This window comes from Vicia villosa, linkage group LG3 (genome assembly GCF_029867415.1).
Source record: "Vicia villosa cultivar HV-30 ecotype Madison, WI linkage group LG3, Vvil1.0, whole genome shotgun sequence".
Taxonomy (NCBI): Eukaryota; Viridiplantae; Streptophyta; class Magnoliopsida; order Fabales; family Fabaceae; genus Vicia; species Vicia villosa.
Window position 1 is genome coordinate 12,067,870 of NC_081182.1, and position 25,710 is coordinate 12,093,579.

General features: G+C 33.3%; 1 protein-coding gene across 1 annotated transcript; it reads left to right on the plus strand.

The window, feature by feature from the left end:
* The first annotated feature begins 12,556 nt into the window (after positions 1–12,556).
* On the plus strand, positions 12,557–13,492 carry LOC131657553 (uncharacterized). The gene has a single exon (XM_058926938.1). The coding sequence runs from the start codon at positions 12,557–12,559 to the stop codon at positions 13,490–13,492; it is 936 nt and encodes a 311-aa protein (XP_058782921.1).
* Positions 13,493–25,710: the final 12,218 nt, after the last annotated feature.

Consider the following 25,710-nt stretch of genomic DNA (forward strand, 5'->3'; position numbering starts at 1 on the left):
TGGTCCATTTAATTATGGGATAGGAGTGCAAGTGTAACTGTGATTATGTAATAAAGAAACGGGTAGTGCCATATAACGGTCTATTTCTTTCTATTTTTAAATTTTATTATTATTTTTACAGATTTACTATTGCATTTTTTGTTTGTTTACTTTTTGTCATGAATAATATAAGATAATTACGGTTATAAATATGTAAACTCAGTGGAATATAATCATATATGCATTTGCTGCCAACAGATAAGATAGAAGTGACAAACATTCATGTGACTAAAAACATCACAGTCTGTGGTGAAACATGTTGGATACAATACATGACTTGATTTTGAAATAAAAGTAAAAAAAAAAAAACTTATATTACTTGATTTTGAAATAAAAAATTAAAAACAAAATAAATCATGTTATATTCATTATTTTTTATAACATAATGTTTACAAAATTGATAAAATTTTAAATCTTTTTTAATTTTTATAAAAAAAATTAAGATTTAGTTTACATGCTTTATATATATATATATATATATATATATATATATATATATATATATATATATATATATATATATATATAGAAATTTATAGGAATATTTAATATTGTATATAAAAAAAATATTTATAAGAATATTTATGTTGGATGCAACCCTAATCATTTAAGTGCCGTAATCGGTTAACACGGAATGTAACGGAATAGAGCAGAGAAAAAGTACTTTTGAAGTAAAAAAATTGATTTTTAAATTGCTGTAATCAGTTAACGAAACACGTTAATCAGTTACACAAAATTGTTTGTGTAACCCATGGGCGGAGCTATAGCCCAGCGAGTCCGGGCAAGCGCCCGGGCTCAATCCCTCTTTTCGTTGTATACTCCCCACTTTAATAGTCGATTTTTAGATAACATCAAGGGCAAAATTAATAATTTTTAGATAAAACTAAGGGCAAAATTATTAAAAACAGGGTGTAAAATTTTTGAACAAAATCAAGGGCTACATTTTTAGACAAAATCAAAGGCAAAATTAGTATAAATAAAGTAAGAAATTTAAAAAAATAGGGTGTACAATTTTTGCTGAGACTCCCTAAAATTTCTGACTCCGCCACTGGTGTAACCGGTTAACTTATGTCAATGGGTTAGGAGCTCGTGTTTTAACTTTTTCTTGTTTAATAATTTATTTTAGGTTTCAATTGTTGTATAACACTTATATAAATATATTGGAGGCATCCTCATTCTATATTAATGCAATTCTTCATTTTTATCTTCAATTATCTCTCTCATTCTCTTCTCTCTAACTATCTTCTTCTCCACTTACCATAAACTTTGTTATTCACTAATTATGTGACATAATTGTATATTCCAACAATTTAATAAGATGTTAGACTCTTTTATCAAAATTGGATACACCCATTTAACACATCTATAATATAATTTGTTCGGATTTAAATCCGCTCTTTTAGTTCAAATCCATATTGTTCCCCCCACGACTTAATTCTCTTGACACTGCACTAATATGATATTTTGATGTTTAAACATTAAGCATAGGAAAACCTTGGTGGTAACAACCGATTGCTGTCGTTGAAACATAGTAGTAGTACCGTTTAATTTGTGCAATTTTCAACTTAACCATTAATACTAATGATTGCCCTCCAAAGGTGGAAAGCAAAGGATATCTTAGCTTTTTGATCGATCATGAAGATTGAGCAAATTGAATGAATGAATCCAAATTTTATCATTATAGTTATTATTAAGTTCAAAGTGACTTATAATTACGCATAGTGAATTTTTTAAGGGTTGGTACGGAGGCAATATGATGAAATGGAAAAAAGGCATTATAATTTAGAAAAGTTAAAAAAGCACGTCTTTTACTCCTCATGAAAAGTTTACTATGCTTTAACATCAAAAGAAGGTTTTTGGGTGGAATTCCAACTCATATATAGTTGTCTGTTATATGTTTATATATGCCTTCTCTCTTTTCTACTAGCTAAGTTTTTTTATGTGCTAGAAGTTGGACCATGCATGCATAAAATAGAAAATGCTATTGCTATCTTACCTTATATCCTTTTTTTTTTTGCTAAAAAGATAATCTTACCTTATATCCTAGAATAAGCATGTAGACGCAGAGCTATGCTATCAATGTTGAGAACCTAGAATACTAATCACCCTCACCCTATAAAAATAGACAAAAGCATGTGACTTTATAGCTTTGATGCATCCCATCATAAAAAAGACCACCAAATTACAAATACTCAATCAAGTAAGACACCAAAACTACATATGAACCAACATAACTTTGGACATTATCTTTGTAATCGTTTCTCAAAAGGTGATAATTTCCGTCTCTCTAATTTACTGCAACAAATTCACTCAATTCATGAAGGGTACATATTTGTTACTGCATACTTCAATGAACTAAAAACTTTATGGAAAGATTTGGAAACACTAAGACCCCTTCCTAATTGCTCCTGTGCTGCAAATGTCACCATCAAAAAACAAAGAGACATGAATTATGTTATCTGCTTCTTGAAATATTTGAATAAAAATTCCAACCACGTAAAATTCAATATTCTCATGGTTGAGCCTCTTACCGATATGTGGATCTAACTAATGTCGATAGGTGATGTTTTGTACACTCTGTTCACGTGCTTTAAATCTCAATTAGGAGAATAGATTTTTGAGTTGTATTAGAGTTGATCTTTCATCTTTTTAATTGTATAAACTCTTGAGAGTGTACTCGAGTGAAAGTGAGAGGTGTCTCAGATTTAAGGGGAGCTCTGAACGAATATTCACGGGAAGTATTAGGAGAGCAGAACTGGTGTTTACGGTGATTTCCGATAAACAACCTCTAGTCTTCTAAATTATGAATATACTTTGGTTACTCGCAGGATCGACTAAATTGATCCTAGGACATGTGTCGAAAAGTCGTCTTTTAAGATGATTTGGTTCATGTTTTCTTGGTCTTTTATCCTTTTATAATGTGACGGTGTAAATCTATGAATAACTTGCGAAATAAACTAAGTAAATGTATGACGAAACATAAACTGGTTAGATGATAAACATAAATAAACTTCGACGAGAATGTAAAAGGAATGTAAACTTCAGGAATGGAAAGACTTGACGAAAAAGTAAAGGAATTTAAAAGATACTTCGATTCTATAATAGAAATACAAACATATGTAAGGTGTTGGTGTTACACGTACATTTCTCAGAGAAAATTCTTTCTCTTAACGCTTGATACTTGAGTGATTTGTGAGTAATTTGTACAAAATGAACACCCCGGATCCTGATACTAAGACCCTTATTTATACTAATTCGACCCTAACGGTCCTACACTAACGAAATGCCACGTTGCCCACATGCACGCGCTTCGAATCCCTAGGGCGCCATCTGTCCTCGTTGATTTAAACAAAATATTTCGAAATTCAAAACTTCCCGCTCGAACCTTATTCGAAACGTGGCAATGTGTTCTTCGTGAGAATGTATCAAAATACTTTAAGTTTCTACAACCTTGTATTTCGAAGACCACTCAAGGCCTCGAAGACCACCTATCCCGATTCAGCTTCGATTTTAGGAATCTTCATCACAAATAACATTCTCAAAAATAGCCATCCAAAGCCATTCTTTCCTCGAAACTTAAATCTTCGAAGAATATATATAGCGATCGAAATCCCCAACTAACAACTGGACAAAGTGAGTTCAAATAAGACTAATTGTACTTCTGACTATTAGGAGCAGGGTTATTTCTATAGGGAGTCCTGAATAGATATTCACGGGTAGTATTAGGAAAAAGAGACATTGAACCAGGAGGTTTTAAGTAAAACCAATTTGTACTTTTGACTATTAAGAGTGAATTTCTTTTTATTGGGTTAACGCCCTCCAAAAATAGGTGATTTTGCATCAACTTGTGTCAAATATTGTGTTTGACATTTTTATGTCTGAAGAACAAAATTTCAATTAGCATCAGAGTAGGCACCCTATTCTATTTAGGCGGGTTTTATGGTTCTTATTTTGTTCAAGATGGATAATTTTAAATATGGAGATGCAGTTCATCGACCAACGATTATTTACAGTGCTAAGAATCCTCAAAAGATTGTAGCTGAAGACAATTATGAAGATTATGAAGATCAAGTAGAATGTGATACTGAATAAAATATCAAGTTTGCTAAGATCTTGAGAAAGGTCATGAGAAGACTGGACATGAGAGATGGGAATAATGTCCCTACTAATGTTAAGGACAACCAACTTCATAACTTCAATAGGTGTAACTTTTAGCATAAAGGAAAATATGGTGAAATCCAAGATCTCAACTATTTTTACAGAGGAAAAGGGATCCAATGTCTTAAATGCAAAAGTTTTAGACATATTAAAGATGAATACTAAAGTTTTATAAGGAAATAAATAAAATATACCATGTCACTAATGATAAGATAGACGAAGATGGTAGATCTGATCAAGAAAATAATGTTATGAATTTTAAAGACATAAAATATTTTATTTATACTGATGAGCCATCAAATTCAAAGAATATATGTATTACTCATACTCATAAAACAAAATTCACAATGTTAGGTAACAAATCTCAACATCCTTTCAAACGTGTTTACTAGTGCATTAATTATTTCTACTTCATTCCACTGTACTATTATAAATTGTATGGTAGATAACCACATCGTCAACATATGTATCCCTAATGGAATGAGAATTCTGAAAGGCTTCATCAACAAGTTAGTTGTGGCAAGCCTAATATTCTTGTTTATATTGCTTGTACCTCCCTCAAGGTATTTTCTTGTGAAGGTTGTTATTTTGATAGTAGTTACACTTAGGGGTGGCAAAACGGGCCCGACCCGCGGGAAAGCCCGGTTTGCCAGCACTTTTACGCGGGGCGGGACAAGGTTTTAGGCCCGCTCCTTTTAATGTGTCCTCCCCGTCCCGTTTTTTTATGGGCTTTTGCGGGCATTAACTTTTTCATACAATTTTACTATTTTTAGGCCTAAAAGGTTCAATGCCCGCAGGCTTTCTCCGCCCGCCCTCACTTTTTGCAGAGTGGGGCAAGGTTTTAGACCCGCGCAATCAAATATGTCCGCCCCGCCCCACCCCGTTTTTTCGTGGGCTTTTGCGCGGCAGGCCTAAATGGGGCGGGCATGCCCGTTTGCCACCCCTAGTTACACTAGACACTTGACAAGAGAAAAAACTATGTTAAATATGGTGATAGCACTATGAGAAAAAAAATTGTTGAGAGGAAGATGACTACTGCCAACACTGTAGTACAAAGTATTAAAGAACATGTTCCTAACATGGATGATATTGTCGATACAGAAACTAAGTTATGACACAAAAAGCTTGGGATAATGAGGAACATTGTTGCCGAATTTTTTTCATAGGTATGTATGATCTCAAAATTAAAAAGGGTAAATTTTTTGATAACTTTCAAGTTAGGAATAAAACTAAGAAATCACATAAGAAGTCCCAACATCCTTCTATGAATCGTTTTTATGAATTACCTATAATGGACTTTATGTGACATAAGCAAGGAGTTGTCATTGAATGGAAGACTGACAGTCAGCTTGGAGGACCTTCCAACATTGAATAACTAATAATGATTCATAAGAAAAAGCTAAAGAAAATTAGTGATTATGGCATAATTCTTCCTATTGGGGATCCTTCTCAGAGTTCTAGAATTTTGAGTAATCCAAAACATGATATTATGTTTGATGAAGTTAAACTTGGTGTTCCTCTTAGTTTGTTGAATTTTAGTTATAACCTGGTTGTTATGAAACACACTTCTATGAATTATTTCTTTTCTTTCTTTGGAACCATCCCAAAAGGAGAAACACTATCAATTAAATATAAATCTTCAAAAAATGCTATCGATTTCCTCTTCAAATACGTATCGTATTAGAACCAGTCGTCCAAGTTGTAGACATAAGACCTGACACCCGTCAAGAAATGGCTCTGGCGCTAGAACAAGATTCAACCTGAACATTAAAAGGCAACTCAAATTCTAGATTGCATATGTTAGTGTAAGCAACTCGGTAAGGAGGTAACCAGGTAATACCGGTCCTTTAAGTTCTTCACACTATCAGAATAAACATCGAACATCTTACTATTCTTCATGAGAGAAATCAACCCTTAACCCCCACACCGAGTCTGCGAAACTGTGATGGGCTTTAAAGAGATGAGAAAAGAGTGTCAAGGTCGCCACACTTTTCATGTACTCAAATCATTGGTGGAAAACTTTGACGTAAGACTGTAATACGGTGAACTGACTTTTAAAGAAAATGTTGCGGTTAAGCATGAGTCGCCACCGACTTTTATTTTATCCAATTGGAAAGGCAAAAAGAACAGGAAAGACCTTCGAAAGATTTTTGAGTTCGGGGGGGTAAGTTATACAAAGGGAAGGTGTAAGGCACCCTTTGTATCCATGGTTATCCATGGGCTCTTAATTGCTTAGCTCACTTTGTTTGAAAAAGTTTGAAGTGTCGTGTGTGAGTAGTAAAAAGATTTCGTTAAGGACTTTAGCTTGTAAATAAGCATAGCCTTGTTTGAAAGTATTTGAAAAGGAGGTGTGAAAAGTAATTTGAAAATTGGTTTTGAATTTGAGCAAGCAATTAAGGGAACCTACTCTAAGATTGTCTTTCCTGTTCTTTAAGTCTTTCGGGCGAAAGGATCTATCCATACCATGAGAGGGCAGGAAGTCTTTCAATTGGATGTGCGGGTCATCGAGAATAATCGTTCGCCACAAGACTGTCCCTTGCCATAAAGAGGGCAGGTAGTCTAAGCGAAGGATATAATAGTCATTTTATCTGTTTAGGCATCATGCGAGGATACCTTAGCAATTTGGGACAATCATCATACTTTTACCGAGGCAGCTTCGAGGGAGTTTCAATAACTTTGAAGGCAACATTGCTTTAGGTATCCTCGAAATCGAGGGACTTGACTATTTAATATATTAGAGGCAGGCAACAATATAGGGCAACAAGGCAACCAGAGGAATTACCCTAGAGGTGTGTGTGGCACAATCAAGTGGTTAATTCAGATATTTATCTTATAATTAGTTATCCTAATTCTGTTAAAGGCTTGCACTCCCTAAGATTACTAACCACGCAGTTAATATTACGAAAATCAAAGGCAGAAAATAAATTCCTACGCTATTACAATAAACACCTGCAGGGATGGGGAAATTAAAAGGCAGAAGAAAAACCCTTATAGGGTAACAGAAAAATAAAAGATCTTAGAACGCCTTGATCTTCCTCGAACCCTTGATTGACTTTGATCATCTCAGAATTAGACGGAAAATAAATAAAAGTTAGTGTAGGAGGGATTCATTGACAGTTGAAGCAAATCCTAATTTAAATCATAAGGCAAAATAATAGTAAAATAATACTTAAATAAAAAAAAGGATTAGAACTTAGCTTTTTGATTGGTATGGTGCGTAATCGGAGGATCTTGAGATAACCCTGAAAAGTAGGCATGAAGAAGAGAAGTGTTAGTGCATTTAAGTTCCCAATAATTATAACGTGGCAGATCAAACAATAAAAATAATAATAATTTAGGCAAACAAAAAGGGCGTGGCAAAAGGCAAGCCTAAATGAGCCAAGAGTTAAACAGGGTTAATGGGCAACATCTACCAGTAAACCTAAGGATACTAGGGTTTATAAATGTATCAAAGTTAACAAAACTAAAAATTAAGTATTTAAAAGTATATACAAAAATATTAATTTTTACTATCTTAAAAAACAATTATTGATAATATTGTGGCGATAATCGGGTTTTCGATAAAAATAATTATAAAACTATTTTGTCAAAATAAATAAAGAAAGAATTTACAATAAGAGAATAAAACCAGAAAATAAAAACAAACATTTAAATAAAAATAATTAAAAAAAAGCATAGTACTTAGCTCTGATCAAGTAAGGTTGAAGGCTGAGTGTCCATGGTAGAGGCTCGCTCCAGGGCCTTTGGATTTGCTGGTCGCTGGATCCGGTGGATGAGATTTGAGGATGTACGATGGTCCATCGTGAGGGTGCGCACGCTGCCAGCATGAGATTAGCAAGTTGTTCATTTAAAAAAAATATATGTCCTTCTCCTGGTTCGAACCCAGGTTGAGATGATTGCCAGCATTCTTCCTTGGCCAAGCGTGCTGTAAGTGATTAGACAATAATGTAACACACATAATAAATAATATATGAAGTATAAGTTATGATGGGCAATTCAACCAAAGAGTCAACATGGGGCCCAGTGTGTATCGATCAACCAATTAGAATTGGGGAGAAGAATTATCTTTGTTGACCAGCCCATGATGAAAGGGCACGCGTGGAGAGAGAGAGAGAGACAAGACCCTGAGCAGCCAATCATCACGCACAAATATGCCACGCGTGTAGTCAAAGGCCTGCAACTACTGTTCATCATCTTCTACATGGTTACCTGCGGATTCCCTTATGGAATCTGCTGCGATTTTTGCGAAAACCTGGGCAATCAAAACTTGCAAAATAACATGATGAACGATGACAAAAGCAACCCAGACCCCCTAAATCGATCATCACGAATCTAATGGTGGGGTTATCTTGGCCTAAAAGCGTCTTAAAACATGGAACCGAAGCTTTACATCTTCAAGCCCTAACCATGGCACTTCTCATTCCGAGTCCTAAAACTTCACGTGACCGGTCCAAAACTCTTCCAAATATCATCACAAACATGTTAACAATACCAAATCACATCAAAATCCAATAATACATGTTATACGAATTTAAAAAGTGTGAATGAATAAGGTAGTTATGATGTATGAATTTCAAGATGTATTTACCATGGCTATTGATCTTATACTACCTTATGTTACCTCAGGGATACGATAGAGTCCTTGGAAGCTCCTGAAAACGGCTGTAGTTGGAGGTTCAGAAGTGCAAGTTTGTTTGAAAATTTTAGAGTCAAAACCCTAGCTTTTTGCTACCCTCCTCCTTCTATCTTTTCGTCCTCTTTTTCCTCTGCTGATCTTAAGTATATATATGAGGACCAAATTAGGTTAAAAAGTTTAAGGAAAGAATGGACTAATTTGTGAGAAGAATATTTGATTGGAAATTTCTTCAAATATTTCTATTTTTGTTCAAATCTTCTTCCACTCATGCCTTTCACGAAATTAGATCCATATTTGTCCCTATTAATTGATTAGAATTGATAAAAAATCAAATCTCACATTAAAACTAATTTTCCATATTTTATAATGATTTATTTGTATTTTAATGAATTAAAATTCAAATAAACAAAATAAATACTATAAAAATAGAGTAATTAGTTTAGGGATGCTCATAAAGCCCATGGACACGTTTGACATACTTGTTTTAGGCCCATTAGTCCAAAAACACAAAATTGAGCAATTAGGTTTTTATGATTTTCTTGAAATTTGACCAACTTCTGAGCCTCATATCTCCTTCAATTTTTGCCATATCAATATGTTCTAGGACTTTTTGAAAAGCTTAAAGATTCCTCTAAAAGCTCCTTTTGGTTTCATCTCAATTGAGTCCACCATGTTCAAGTTATGAGCTTTGAGTAAAAATAACTTTTTGCGATCTTTTAGAAGGACCTGTAATGTTTTGGCTCGTATCTCTCAAATGAAGCATTTTTGGCCTTGTCATGTGAGAGACAAAATTGTAGAGAATTCAATTTCCTTCAATTTGAGCTTTGGATGGGAAATTTTTGATGTTCCATGTGAAAGTTATGGCTGGTCAAAGTCCAGTTGACTTTTATGTCAAAAACCCTAATTTAGAAACCTTAGGTTTTGTTGATTTCCGAACTTTCCTTGATGAATCATGATCAATCCTTGATCAAATGATTATTGACACTTCATAATGAGGTTGTTGACCAAAAATCGGAAGTTTTGACTGTGGTTTGACCATAGTTTGACTTTTAGGTCAACCAGTCGATTATTGATCGTTCGGGCCATTGAGTGAGCAATCTTTTGAATCAGGGCTTGAAACTTGGCCTGAGGATACTTTGAATCATATGAGATTCCATGGGATTCACTTGAGGCATCAGAGGTTGATTTTCCCTAATTAAATCAGAAACCCTAATTTAGATCTTGTGCTTAGGAGAAGAGTGAGCTTGTACTGTCTTGAGCAATTGCAAGTTAGGTGAGTAAAAACATCTTGGGCAAATTTTGGGGTATGACAAAGACCGACTCAATAGGTGTAATTCTTGGCGTCATTAAAAGGAAGGAGAAAATCTATTAAGGAAAACATGTAGTCTTGATGAAGGATGACTCACCCACCATACTTGCTACATATCCTCTTATTTCCTTTGGGAGGAAGCATCCCTCAATTTGAGATAGGACCCACCTCGATAAAGGTGTGATCCAAACCACCTTTTCTAGTGAAGGCAAAAACGATATCCAATGCCTCTTGATCTACCCACATGGCCTAGTTGTCCCCTATCGCGTTCTGGTCTCCTGGGCGAGAGTTGTCCATTTTAAAAGACTGTTAATATATTAAAGAAGCGACCATAAGTGGAAGTACGGAGTCCATATAAATTTAAGCTTTGCATCCTTATTAAAGGTCATTTATGGCGAGGGATATTGCCAAGTGCAAGACAAAAAGGACAAAAAAACCTAACATCTTTTTAAAGTTGATATCAACATCCACCGTTCCATAATAGATGGCGATTTTCTCCTTCAAACCTTCCGTAACTCTCTTTTATAAAAATCCTACTAAAACAAACAAATATAGAAGAAAATGAAGGTTTTGAGGCGTTAGCTTGAAAAGGTTGAACTTGATAATTCACACGTTGTGTGCTCCTCCAAAAGAGATAGAGTAAATGCGTTGAAATGATGGTCGGTTGGATGATATTTACGAAGATAAAATGGGTTGTAAACACAGAAGAATAGCTCTAAAGATTCACTACTAACGAAAAGGGAGATGGTAACCCCATAACTCCTCATATATTCTCTAACAAAGCTGATTGTACAATCCACAGTAGTAGACGTCAGAGGGCACGAAACACACCACCAATGGCCGAGATCTTGCCTTAGACCGTTCATAACACTTTAGTACCCTAGTAAGTTATAACACGTCATTGCTGTCAGACATACGGTTACACGCTGAGATTCCCATGCGAAACATTGCTAATCTCGAGGGAAATATTCAATGCGATTGTTCTCAATGTTATTGATATCCCATTAAGTCTCGTCCATTTCCTTTTGTTAAAGTCGGGTTGAAGGCAAGTATGACAAGCTCTCGTTCTACGAGCAGGAAGAAGGACTTGAGGGAATTGTTTTGGGTTGCTCATACGACCCACAATGAGAATATCAACAACAAGCGTTGCACAGAAAGACTCACAAACAAGTGAGACCTCACCCCAACCAAAGACACGTGACTCCGGCCTCTAGTATATTTTCCACCGTTGGATCTGATCGAACGACAACTCACATAAGGCGCCATATCTCATCCAGACGGTTTTAACTGCTCACATTATATAAAACACAACATGAACCATTTTAAGTATTCTTTCAATCACACACTTAAACTACATTTTAATTCATTATTGATTTGAGCGTTCGTACTAAACTTATAAGTCTACTTCCACTCCGTTGTACCAGAAACTTACTCCACCACATCAAAACTCTCTTTAATTCAATCTTCGTCTAGTTATAGTTCCATTCCAAAACATTATTGGTAATAATATCCAGAATACTTAGTAGTTTTGTACAACCTGGATTTATGAAGGACAAGAAACCAACTATTTCAATAAGTGTCTAGTTTCAGAACATACAAAAGCGCAACCAGCTGTTCTTAACATTGTTTGTCCTTTGATAGTTTTGTCTTTGCTTAACAACAACCGAGTCGTTAATACTAGCAGTATTATGAATGCTCAAAGCATATATGAACATGATTGTTGGCAGTATGTTCTCTAATAGCACGTCGAAAATGCTTTTTCAATAATTCCAGCTCAGATAATAAAAAGCCCACAGCCTACATGCGAGTAATAATTTATTCAAAGCTGATTATTGATTTCTACATAATCTCCTTAGAATAACTCATCGATTCTTGATTTTCTCACTAGTATCTTCTTAGAAATTATAAATGAATCGAGCTAATTTTCAGTTCAGGTGTTGAAATAATACATACTATCTCTGTATTTTACAACTCACACGCGTTATTAATTATTACTAATTATTTTGACTAATCACACGCTTCAAAGTTCAAATTAATGTTAGAAAATGAAGAAACAGTACCTAAAAACCAGAAAGCTATGGATACTTACAGATTCCACTTCAAATGTCACCGAACAAACCACGCCGATACACGCGGTTACTGTTATCTCAAATCTCAATCACATGTTTAATACTAAAAACTTCAATTAATTTCAATAATTAAAATAACACATTATTAATATTTCACACAAAAGTTTCTATAGTAAATGCAAAAAGCTGGCTTCTTTGTCCTCATTCCTTCGTGTGCATGTGTCAACTATGCATATAAATACTTCAAATCAATGAAACCTCTTCATAAAATTTCTCTATCTCTTTCTTCTTCACAACCACATTTCAGTTAGAAAAACTTAGAACAAAGAAAACAAGTTTAAAAAAATGGTAGGTGTTTTTCGTCGTTCAGTTTCGTTTCCAAACAAAAATCCTAACCGTCCATCACAAAAGCCACCAATATCACACCACATAAGATCCATAAGTCTTCCCTGCAGATCTCATCCGTTGATTTCCCAGATCAAGGATGAAATCAACGGTCTCAGATCTTGGACTAATTCCACTACCAAATTAACATCCAAAAGCCTCTCCAACGGTTTAACACTTCTGAAACAAACACATGAGACTTTTCAAGACATTCTCCAACTTCCACAAACACAAGACTCTCTTCGCTTCCACCCTGTTTGGGTCGAGAAGCTTCTAGAATATTCTCTCAGTTTCGTCGACGCTTACGGAATGTTCCAAACGGCGATGTTATCTCTTAAAGAAGAACATTCCTCGGTTCAAATTGCGATAAGGAAACGAGATGAATCGAAACTAGTTCTATATTTGAAAAGTAAAAAGAAATTGAGTAAGGAAATTGAGAAGCTAGTTTCTGGAATCCGATGTGTTAACTTCGGTGTTAAGCAACAACAACTGAATGTTCCTGTTTGTTCATCTTCTACAGCGTTGTTGTCGATTGCAGATAGTGTTGAACTTGGAGGTGTGATTGAAGATGTAATGAGTTTAACGGTTTCTGTTTCGGTTGCGGTATTTAACAGCGTAGCAATGTCGTTTGGTTCGAGGAGATTTTCGTGGGTGAAAATGGTGAGAAAAGGTGGGAGTTATAAGGAGTGTGAAGGGATTGAAGAGATTGAGAAGCAGTTGAATGAGGTTGAGAATATAGGGAATTTGAAAAAGAAAGGAGATGAAGAAGTGAGAATGGTTTTGAAGAGAATGCGTGATTTAGAAGAATGTATTTGCGGTGTGGAAAGTGTTAGTGACAAAGTTTTGAGAGCTTTGATCAATTCACGCGTTCTGCTTCTCAATACTCTTACCCTCTAGCACTAGATAACTTTTGAGGAGTGCTAACGATACTCTCTTTTGAACACTCTCTCAAACACTCACTCTTTTATTGGTTGAAATATTCTTTTAATGTATTATTTACTTATGTAAGTTATCATACATCATATACATGCAAAACTTAGATGACAGCGCTTAGATTGTTTTCCCCTATCAACAATACTCTATTTTTTTTACTATAGATAGCCTGCTTGCCACCCTAAATTGTAATAAACTATTAATTAATTAAGCCATATGAGTATCCGCAATTCTTATAAGGATATCATACACCGCTGTACTTTTGATCACCGTTGTCATCTCAAATGATCTCAAATGATGTAATATGCTTTAATGAAAAAAATGAAAGTATAATTGTTGGGGAATCAAATGTGTGTCACCTAAGATTTTTCTTATAAGTTATCGTCTCTATTGAAGAGATAAGTAGTCCTTTAAAATAAAAAACAAGTTGTACGTTATAAAATCCACTATTTGTGGTATGATAGATATGATATAAGATAGGTATAATGTACATTATAAGGTTACACACAACAAAGCATGAAATATTGATGCCATAACTTGTAGTACATACATGATCCACGGTGTTTACCACAAAAATGGAAAATAATATAGGTGAATTCTTATCTACCCAACTCAAAAAGTTGGGTAAAGTTACCTCCAATGTAAAATGTCTTAGAAACATCAAATAATTGTATTATTTTATAATTAATTAAATATGTTAAAATTAAATGAGATCTTCTGATTGGTTAAAGGTACACTACCCAACTTTTTAAGATGGGTAGAGAAGTTGTCCCCAATAATATAAGGGTCATCCTAACATAATTGGAAAAAAACTAAATGTAATTAAATACAATAAAGTCATATTTAAAGTTCCGATACATTGAATACACGCGTTTCAAGAAATTTTTTCTATAAATATCTAATTATCATGTGCCCTTGGGGCACATGTTAGCTTTTCCCATAATATAAAGATGGTGAGCATTAACTATCATTCGCTACTTATGTGATTGATTATGTTTTTTTTTTCCTTTCTAAATATATGAATACAAGTAAAGGAGGAGAGAAATTTTTTTAGAAAAAAATGATACTACTAAGATGAAAAGTGGAGAAAAAGATGGTGACCATTAACAATCATTCCTACTACATTATTAATAATAGATGAAAAGTATATATTATATGGTTAAATATGTTTAAAGTTCTTTTAAAATTAGGTATTTTTATTTTTCGTTCCTTTCAAAAAATTTGTTAAATAATCGCTTCTCTAAAGTTGAGAATTTTAATTTTTGGTCTCTCATGCTAAAATCGCAGTTAATTTAATTGCTAAGTATTAAACCGTCGCTAATTTAATCATTAAGTTGTAAAAATCATAACTAAATTATAAATAGAAGGCGCCAAAAGTTAAAATCCTAATTTTAGACGGACGATTCTTTACCAAAAAATTTTACAAAGACGAAAAGTAAAAATTTATAATTTTAAAGAGACTTTAAACATAATTATTCATGTATTATATGTATGTATAGTTTCACTTTTTTTTTAGAGGAGTTGAAAATGATTCCTCAGACAAAAAAAATCGAATGTCTAACACTCTAATAGAAATATTTTCGAATTAAATAGCTTTAAAAATTCTCAACCTGCTTATAAATCACATTGTTGTTATACTATCTCCGGTCCTATTTATAAGAAAAGATTCTCTTTTTAAATATATTGAATAAATAATGTATCTAGACAGTATGTTGTTTAGATATATTATTTATTCAATGTATCTTTAAAGAGAGTTTTTTTTTTATAAATGAGACCAGAAAGAGTACTATTTAAGAATCACACAAGTTTAACAAACCATTCCTCAAGTTATTTTCATATCTGCTTAAGAAAACATGTGCGCCAACCCTATAATAGTTTATGAGTTGCAAATTGTAACGTTAGGTGTATAATATAACATGCTAAACCTTCCTCTATCATTACGGATTAGACGATTAGGTATATCTATGCAAATGAAAGTGTAAGTAGTTGTCATCCACGCTTTATGTTCTCTTTCGATTTAAGAAACACCAACATGCCATGTGCATTAATAATTGCTCCTCCCACAATCAACCAACTCCATTTTTCCTATATTATTATTATTATTCATTTCCTAAATAATGAGTGGATCATAATACATAGGAGTAGTTAGTTACTAACATAACCAACCTATATTGTCCCATAAAAAGGAATTTGACACGTGAACGGTTATTTCTTTTTTCTTTTTTTGGAGGTGTAAACATTAAAGCTCTGATGGACGCTCAATAAAAGCTCCATGTGTACACACAATCTCTTAAATATGTGAGCATAAGTTGGATACTTGATTAGTATGTATACAGTATACTGTATAGAAGAACACCACTCTAGAGTAGAGATGTTAAACCTTTAAATAGAAGAGTTGTGCTACGCATAAAGAAAAGTATAAAATAATAACGGAATAAAGTTGTGTAACTTATTACAAATGTTAAACTGTATATTAATGAGTGTTGTTATAGGTCTGTGTTGAGAATTTGAATAGGTGCATTTAATATCACATTAGTCGATTATAAAGATGAATTAAATCAAATATAAAAGATATTCAAATATAATCTTAAAAAACCAACTTATTTTATGGTAATCCTTTGGGTGATATGTGAGTTCTTAAATATAACAATTTCTTTAGAACTCGAATATTTTTTGTGAGCAAGGGCATAAATTAATTTTTTTGAAACAAGAAAAATCTTAATGACATTAAAACTCTTTTTAAAAAAATTTAACATTGTTAGTAAATTCGAACTCATACAAACAACTCTGAACTCTACACAGAACATGTGAAAGATACCAAGATGTGTTTATAGCAAATCTGCATTTGAAAGCATCAAGTGAACTCTTGTAAGGATCTTATCCATAATGACTCTCATGAATCAAGATTTCGAAGTCTCAACATTCTCAAGATATGAAAATTGACTCTGAATTCTGATCAAACTTCAATAACTTATACTTGAAGCCTCTGACTCAAGAAATAACCATGAAGGAAGATAATGAAAAAATATTAAAATAGTACAAACTCATATATCCTATCCAATACCCTACAAAAAAGACTGTATTGTTGTACCAACTTTTTCAAAATGTCTCATCCTTTCAAAATGTCACTCTATTACTGTACAATCAAACATCTTCATGCAAGCTATGATATTAATACATTCCAATTTCACCTTTCAATGGATCTATTTATAATCAATATAAAGACATTTTTGAAGCATGGAAAAATAACAATGTGAAAAGAAACAAGTGAGAAGCATTGAGAATGAAAATTTGAGAAACTACACATAGAAGAAAGTTGTTGTTATTTTGAAAGCTTTATATCTTTCATTCTTTGTTAGAAAATCTTGTTGTATTGAAATTGTGTATATCAGCTTTCTTAGAAGCACTTTGTAAACACAAAATTTGTAATCTTAACATGTTAGTTAAATTCCTTGAGTGACAAGGGTATAGTCAAAATCCATAAGAAGTCTTTGACAGTGTGTCATTGATGTTGTAATCAAAGTTTTGATTAGTGGATTAAGTCCTTATTGAGAAAGCGAAATCACCTTGGCGGGTGAGTTGGAAGTCATCTAGTTAACGTTGAACCAGGATAAAAATACTTGAGTTCCATTATCTTTGTTGCATTTGTGTTGTTTGTGTTTGGGTGGTAAAAAAGGTTTTAATCTTGAAACTCAATTCAAACCCCTCTTTCTTGTGTTAATTGAACCTTCAATCGCCATCAGAGCTTCAGTTCTAGTATTGATTGTTATATCAAACACTTAACCCTGTTAGATAAAGATCCAGTACTGATACACAATGACAAAAATTCTTACACATGCGACTAACAATGATAAAGATCATTATTCTTCTAAATCTCTAGTTTTTTATAGTGATAAATTTGATTATTGGAAGGATATAATTGAAAATTTCTTCCTTGGTTTTGATGTTGATTCACGGGATACGTTAACACGTCGTTACACACATCCTTTAAATGCAAATGGTGTTAAAATGAAAATAAGTACTATGAATGATCAACAGAAAAAGGACAACAAAAATCATTATAGGTCAAGAACCATTCTGTTGAATGTTATTTCATACACTGAGAATGAAAAGATAACAAATGGAGACTCTGCAAATTCTATATTTGATTCTCATAGAATGGCTCGTGAAGGAAACAGACAAGTGAAAGAAACCAAGGCTCTTTCCTTGATTTAAAAGTATGAATCCTTCAGAATGGAAGATGAAGAAATCATTGAGGATTTGTTCTTAAGGTTTCAGACTCTTGTTGTTGGTTTAAAAGTCTTGAACAAAGGTTATACTACTGAAGATCACATTAAGAAGATCATCAAAAGCCTTAAAAAAATTAAGGTCAATGGTGACTTCACTTTGTAGCAACCTGCCCTAAAAATTAAAGTTTTAGAGTCGCCACCTATTCTACCAAGGCGAATAGGAAACCTTACGCAGTTAAGAGATCGGGGTAAGATTATTATAATCAGGTCGAGGGAAGGTGTTAGGCACCCTCAACCCTTTCCTAAGGTTTGCATTATGAGATCGAAGTTTATGGCTAAAATAAAGAAAGGTGACAGAAAGTAATAGGGTTAAAGGCAAAGTTTGAACCTGATTAGAGTTTGGAGGAAGGGGACTCGCCTTGTTGCCAAGTGCCTACGTATCTCCTTAGGGAGAATCAAAGTCAACGTAGTTCGGGCACAGGGTTGTACGCCTTAGAATTAGTATGAGGTTGTTTGAAGGATTTTTGAATGGCCTATCGTAGTTTTCGAAATGCGAAGTTCGAAGGTATTTTGAATTACCTTATCGTAGAATTGAAAATCGCAGTATTGAAGGGATGAAAATCCGTAGTATCGTGGTTTAGTGTGTTTTGAATGTTTGGGCGTACAATCCTGATTTAATATGTCACCGTTAGTTGCGATGATCAATAGGTTTGATCATTATAGTTAACGGATTAAATAATGTATTGCTGGTTGCTCTGATCGATAGATTCGATCGTCACGGGCAGCAAATAAGGTGTGTTTTAATTTTTTAATTAAATCTCATGTTTTATTCTTTTATCTCTCGTCTAATGCGACTAATAGCTTTAGTCAGGTCGAGGAGAGAATTATTCAAGAATTAATAAAATTAATATTATATTAAATTTATTTCTCGCCAATGCGACTAATAGATATAGTCAGATCGAGGAGAAAATTATATTAATCAAGAATCAATCGAATTAATATTTTTGCCAAATGGCAGTGGGATTGAGCAAACCCTAATTTCTTAATAGACTTTTCTAGGGTTTTTGTGATTATAATAATTAGAACTAATTAAATCAATTAAATCGAATAGTCGAAATAATCGAATAAATTGGGAGGAATCCTAAACACTAGTCATTAGCCTAATCTATTTTATTTCTAATCCTAATTAAATAAAATAACTAAATAATTATAATTACTTAATATTTAGTCTAAATAAATAATAGAATAAAAAAATAATATAGAAAACCTGGCTATCATCCAGTGTAGCAGTCCTGTGAAAGTCCATGGTAGAGGTGCACCTCCCACTGACTGGATCTAAAGGCTTCCGGTTGAGGTTGTACGGTGGTCTTCAGGAGGGTGATACGCCTCGGATCTGCAGACTTTGTTAATGCAAAAATAAAAGAAAAATAACATGTTGCTCGCGGGTATCGAACCCTTCTTTGGACAGTGATAAACATATGGCCTTTACCATTCACTCCACGTTCACCTGGTGATAACAAATAGAAACGCATCCTACATAAACCGTCAAACGACGTGAATGCTTCTTTTAAAAAATTCAGCGCGCACAGTGTCGTCTCCCTCATGTTTTCTTTATGAAAATGGAAAGTCTTTGGCAAAGGTTTATGTAAGTTGCAATAACCCTGTCAAATGCAAAAAAAAACACCATACGCAACAGAAAATTCAATACAAAGCGACGATTCAACTCAGTTAAATCCCACGAACACAACGGTGGTCCTCGTTTGATCTAATTTCTTTCATATCAAGAACCCCTAATTCAAAGCCTGGGACCCTGTCAATGGCGGATTCCCTACCTTGCGGTGAAACACCAAATTGTCAATCCAGAAACGTTCCTTACAATCATACAAACTCAAAGACATAATTAAAAACCATTCATGACATCTAATTTGGCATAATCGAATGTAACTTTTTCTTGACAAACCGTGACCTATACGCGATAACTCCGAGCCTGTTAGATGCCTCTAGAGGATGAGTTTGCTTCAGGGATACTCCAAGGACGCATTCGAATCCTCAAAACCAAGTGAATCGCTCTGCAACCATAAAAATCAAGTTTCAGTTTTCCTTCCTTTTCTTGAATTCGGCCATAGCTTTTTGGAGGCCAAACCCCCCCTGCATCTGAGACTGTTCAGTATTTATAGCATATGGATTTAGGTCAACCAAACATGTTAAATCTCCATCTTTTGATATATTAAGATTTGATTGAAAAAAGATATTGAAACTTTCCAAAACAAGTCAACCCCTAATCAAGCTTTTTTTTTCTTTTCACGATTTCTTCAGCATGTTTTAGACCAAAATAAATCCCAAATATCATTCATGATTTAATCCATTTATTATTATTTTTTTTGTATTTTATTTAGTATGAGTGAGAGAGATAATTATAAAGATAAATAACAATAATTAAAACTAATAATAGTGATAATCTTATTAAAATTAATAATAATAGTTAGTACTAATGATATTTAATAATAATGATAATCCTAATAATAACTAATACTAATTAGTAACAATAATAGTAAAATTAATACTAATAATCCTAAAAAAAATTAATCTTAAATCCTAATAGCTAATAATAATAACAATAATCCAATACAAATAAACCCTGAATAAAAGAGGTCAAAACCTTATAATGGGATAGATTGGGCCAAATGATTGGGCCAGAAATACCTGTTAATTACACCCCATTTTTTACTCAACGCAGCTTATAAGAGAATGGGTTTATCAATATGTTAAACCCCCTGACCCTTATTTTAATACCCCTGATGAATTAATAGACGTAGATTTGATCGGGCAAATTTTGGGGTATGACACACTTAAGTGTAAAAATCTAAACTATAATTCCGGAAGAGCTTGTCAGCTCTCTAAGAAGCCATGAGATTGAGCTAGAAGAGGATGAGCCTCTAAAAGAGGAAAGTATGTGGCTTTGAAGTCCAAATGTAAGTTTGAAAAGACTAAATCCTTTCAAACTAAAGAAGAAGGATATGAATATTCTAATGAATAATATGAGGCGTCTATGCTATACAGAAGAGTTAACCAACTTTAGAAAAAAAGAAAAAAGAACTTCGGAGGCCACAGAAGAACATGTGGACGTTCTGACTCAACCTATGGGCTTAAGAAGTCTGGATCTGACAATGAAGTTACCTGCTATAAATTCAAAGAGCCTAAGCATTACAAGAATGAGTATGCCATAATCTCCAAAGAAAATCCAAAGAATAAGTTCCTTAAAAGATAATAAGAAGGTTCTAATGGCCTCGTGGGACGACTCTAACACTTTAGATGATGACTTTGAAGAAGAATAAGCAAATATGCACTGATGGAGTTAGCTATGTGATTTTATGATTGGTAGTAATTTTGGTAAAACATGTACCACAACAAGATGTTGAGCAAGATGTCGTGATATGTTGATTAGACATCGTAGCAGGCTACATTTTTTACTTCTTGGAAGATTTGGTTTATTTGATTAGAGATTCTCTGCTATTTTATCTCACATATTTTTGCAATACAAGAATGATTAATTTTGGAACAACTGTTTTTATTTCAGTTGTACACATGTTTCAAAAAATAGGATGTTGAGACTGTAGCGGCGCGAAAAATTGTGATTAAGATATTGATTAACTTAACTCACAAAGAGTCGCCACCAGACCTTATTGTTTTCAAAAAGAGAAAAGAGAAAATATCGATAAAATCCATGGTTATTAACACTCTTGCAAGGAACAGCAAGAAATTGAGAATTTACTTTGTTTGATGCATAAACTAATTATAGTATTGGACAAAACATATGACAAGGGAATAGAATAAACCATAAATTCTTGTCCCCCACTAAACCATGAGACAATTTTTTGTCTCAAACAATAATTATAAAAAAAAATCAAAATATCATTTTTTTTAACTCTCATTCTCGTTATTTAATATTTTAATTTATAAATATAATATTAATATTTTATATATCAATAAAGAATATTATAATAAAAATTATATTATTTTTATTCAATTCATCAACATATCAAACAAAGTAGAGGAAAATAATCTCTATTGTTTTGTCTTGTATTGTTCTATAATGTCTAGTACTGTTTTGTCCAGTACTTCTTATTTTGCAAATCAAACGCACCAGTATATTAGAGTTATGTAGAACTTCGGTTCAGTGAGGTCCAGTGTTTATCGAGAACTAGGGACAATCACATTATTCGGAGAGAATATTTCCCAGAGAGGAATTGATGGCTTGGATAAATACGTAACATAACTCGGACATCCAAAACTTTTGGTAAAACATGCATATTGGAGGAGGATTGTATAACATCTCATACGTGCATATTTTATTTGTTTGTGGATGAGAATACTCGTGTATGTCGAGTTTTGATTATATATGTTATCCTTTCTGTTTAATATACCTATAACTTCTGTAAGGATTATTCTCACCCATTTCTTGGTTGCTTTGTGTTTCTTTGTACAAAGTTGTATAGATACTCAGGAGGAGTAAGTGTTGCTTTGAGTTAGAAGATGGCCTTGAAGCTTTTCTTCATTTATCTTTAAGAATACCAGTTTGATGAGATAGTTGAAGTTTATTTTATTTGTTTGAGTTCCACTGTGAGTTTTGAAACTATTTGGAAAAATATGCTTTTATGTTTGAGTAACATCCTAAAATGATGATTTGTTAGGTTTTAGGATGTTACATAGTGGTCTCAAAGCAATTCGGTCTGTCCGACTAGATTTTTGTGAATTTTATCTATTACCTGATATGCGAAAAGAGCATGAACACTATCGACACAATGTGTCTTCTAATAGATGTTTAGTGGTGTGCATAGAAATGATTGGAAGAAATGATTGTGCGATCGTTAATGCCTTGTAACCTATGGCTCATGCGATGGCACAAGTGAATGCGGCTTTGCAGGTTGAGTAAAATCAGCAAGGAGCAGCAGGGCTCAAACGGATAAATCAACTACTATCGCTTCCACAAGAGCCACAACAATTAAATTCACGATTGCATTTAAGTGCATGACCTTCATCTCTTTCTCACTCATATGGCATTGTCTTTGGTGCCATAGATTGGGACTTTCATTTGCTGCAACTGCAATCAAATGAAATGCTCCAGCTTTCTTGTAAAGACTGTCACTCTTTTCACCACAACTATCATTGTATCTTTTGAAATCTTCCAATGATCTCCATAGAAGATTTTTGTGTAGCCATCACTGGCCTACTGAGACTATGTTCTTCGTCAGGTTAGGAATGTGTCTCACATTCTTCAACTCCCAAATAGATTCGTTCCAGTTGATATTCACTACACCTTTTCCCACAATCACACAAGACTGTTCATTACCAAGGTAAACTTTACTGAGGTTCCCAGCGACATAATTTTTTAAGAACTGTTGCTATGAAGTTGTGTGAAAGGATACTTCAAAGTCTATACCCAAATCTTCATTGCTCTCCCAAGAACATATCAATACATCACCTCCATATGAGGTTGAAGCAATGTTTTCCTCATCTTTCGCCTCCTGATTCTTCGGTACATTTCTGGACTGATTTATGTAGTGTATGGTCTTCCCACAATTCCAACACTTGATAGTCTTCAAGCTATAAGAAGTATGATGATTTTTGGACTTTGATCGTCTCACCTTTGATTTGTTACGTTCGCCTTCTCTGGTTGAACTTCTACCTCTTGACTCTGTATGAAATACTAAAGAGGTTGATGATTTACCCGACTCTCTCTGTCAGATCTCTTCATTGAGAACCAAATCACGAACATCATCAAATTTTAACTTGTTACTTCTCGATGAGCTACTCACGGTTGTGACTGTAGCATTCCAACTTTCTGGAAGGGAAGACAAGAGTATCAAATCCCGTACTTCTTCATCGAAATCGATTCCAATTGAACTCAATTGGGTTGTAATAGTGTTGAGTTTGTTCACATGTTGCGCCGTTGACACACCTTCTGTCATTCTTAAGTTAAACAAGCGCCTCATTAAATGAATTTTGTTTGAGGCCGACGACTTTTCGTACACGCTGGAAAGAGCCTTCATAATATCAGTTGTAGTATTTTCTTTTGCAATGTTGAAAGCTACATTACATGATAACACAATCGAATGACTCCAAGAGCTTTTCTATCGAGAAGGATCGAGGTACCGTCTTCCATTGTCGCTGGTTTCGTGTCCGTGAGAGGTTAATGCATACCTTTCTGATACAAATAATCCTCTATTTGCATCTTCCAAAAGTTGAAGTCCGCACCATTGAACTTCTTAATTTTCACCTTTCCTTCGTCTGCTGCCATATCTCCCTCTCGAGTTTGACTCCTCTGGATCGCTTCTGAATCAGAAGGAACCAACCCGCTCAGATGCCATCGGTCTCACTCAAGTCTAACTCCTCTGGATCGCTTCTGAAACGAAAAGAATCAACCAACTCTAATGTTAGTTGTTAGGAAACTACGCAACATTTCCTCATAGTCAGATTCGTGGAATAGCGATATAAATGAAGAATAATAACACATAAAAATTGATACTGGTTGCTGCAGACTTTTTTTTACTGGAAAGATAAAATACACATTGTATTTAAGAATTTCTCTCACTCAGAGTTTTTCTCACTGATGTATTTCTCTTGTTATTGAAAATGCTCTCAGTGTTGGAATGAACATTATTTTGGCTTTGACATCTTATATAGCCAAAGCATTGGATGCATCATCCGTAACCCATTCATTACGGTTCTTATAAAGTAGAAACATATTCCATTTACTTCTAAATAATAAGAAAACAATGACCATCCAAATTAGAAAACAATGATTTTTTTTCAACTTAATTGTGATCATGGTAGATGAGAAAGAAAAAAAACTTGAAATAAATAATACCAGAAATATAGGTTACTCATGAAATTTTTAATATTTATTCTCACGCCAAAGAGTGAGAATCATTATATTTATGAAAATAAAAATTAACCAACTATAACTACATATTTTCATATTATTTTAACATATTATTTTGTAATTTTAAAATTATAAATAAAATAAAATTAAAAAATATTTTTAAAAATCTTAATTATTTATCAAACAAATTGATAGGAATAAAACTCCTAATATTAACATTCCTAGCTATAATATTCCTGAAATTTTAATTTTAATATGTCAAACAAACACCCCATTAATTTATAAATTAATATAATATATAAAATTATACATAAATAGACTCTCCTAATAAATGTTATTGAATTTCTTATAAACTTTAGTCCAACTTATTTAAATTAATAAAAAATTTAAAATGTTTGAGATTAATTTTTTTATCAAATGAACTAAGTCGAATTTTTCAAGGGGACAACTTTTCTACCCATCACAAAAAGTTGGGTAATGTATATTCAACCAATCACAACATCTCATTTAATTTTAACATATTTAATTAATTCTAAAATAGTATAATTGTTTGTTGTTTCTAAGACATTTTACACAGAAACTAACTTTACCCAATTTTTTGAGTTGGATAGATAAGAATTCAACATTTTTTAAATCTCTTTGGGGCGATATGGTATATTTTTACCCCATGTATTATGGAAGGATATCAAGAAAGGAGAGAGGTAATGTATGTAAGGCAAATTCTCAACCATTCCAAACAAAATCGTTTCTTCTCAACCATTCATGGAAAATCCAATAGCTTCAAAAATAAACTAATGAAAGCAAGGAATCTCATATTTAACCACAAATTAACAATACTTATAATTTCAACCGATAGAGTTACTGTCAAAAAATGAAAAAGAAAAGAACAAGAGTATTGATGACAGGGGGAAAGAAAACCTAAGCCCTGTTATATGAGTTTTGTATGTTTTGCATGTATGATGTATGATAACTTACATAAGTAAAAAAAACATTAAAAGAATATTTGTTGGTTGGAGTATATAATATCTTTAATTAACAGAAAAAAGAGAAGAAGAAAAAAAAAAAACTAT

Bases quoted from the DNA above. Each gene is read 5' to 3' on its own strand.
- LOC131657553 (XM_058926938.1), top strand. From the start codon at position 12,557: ATGGTAGGTGTTTTTCGTCGTTCAGTTTCGTTTCCAAACAAAAATCCT.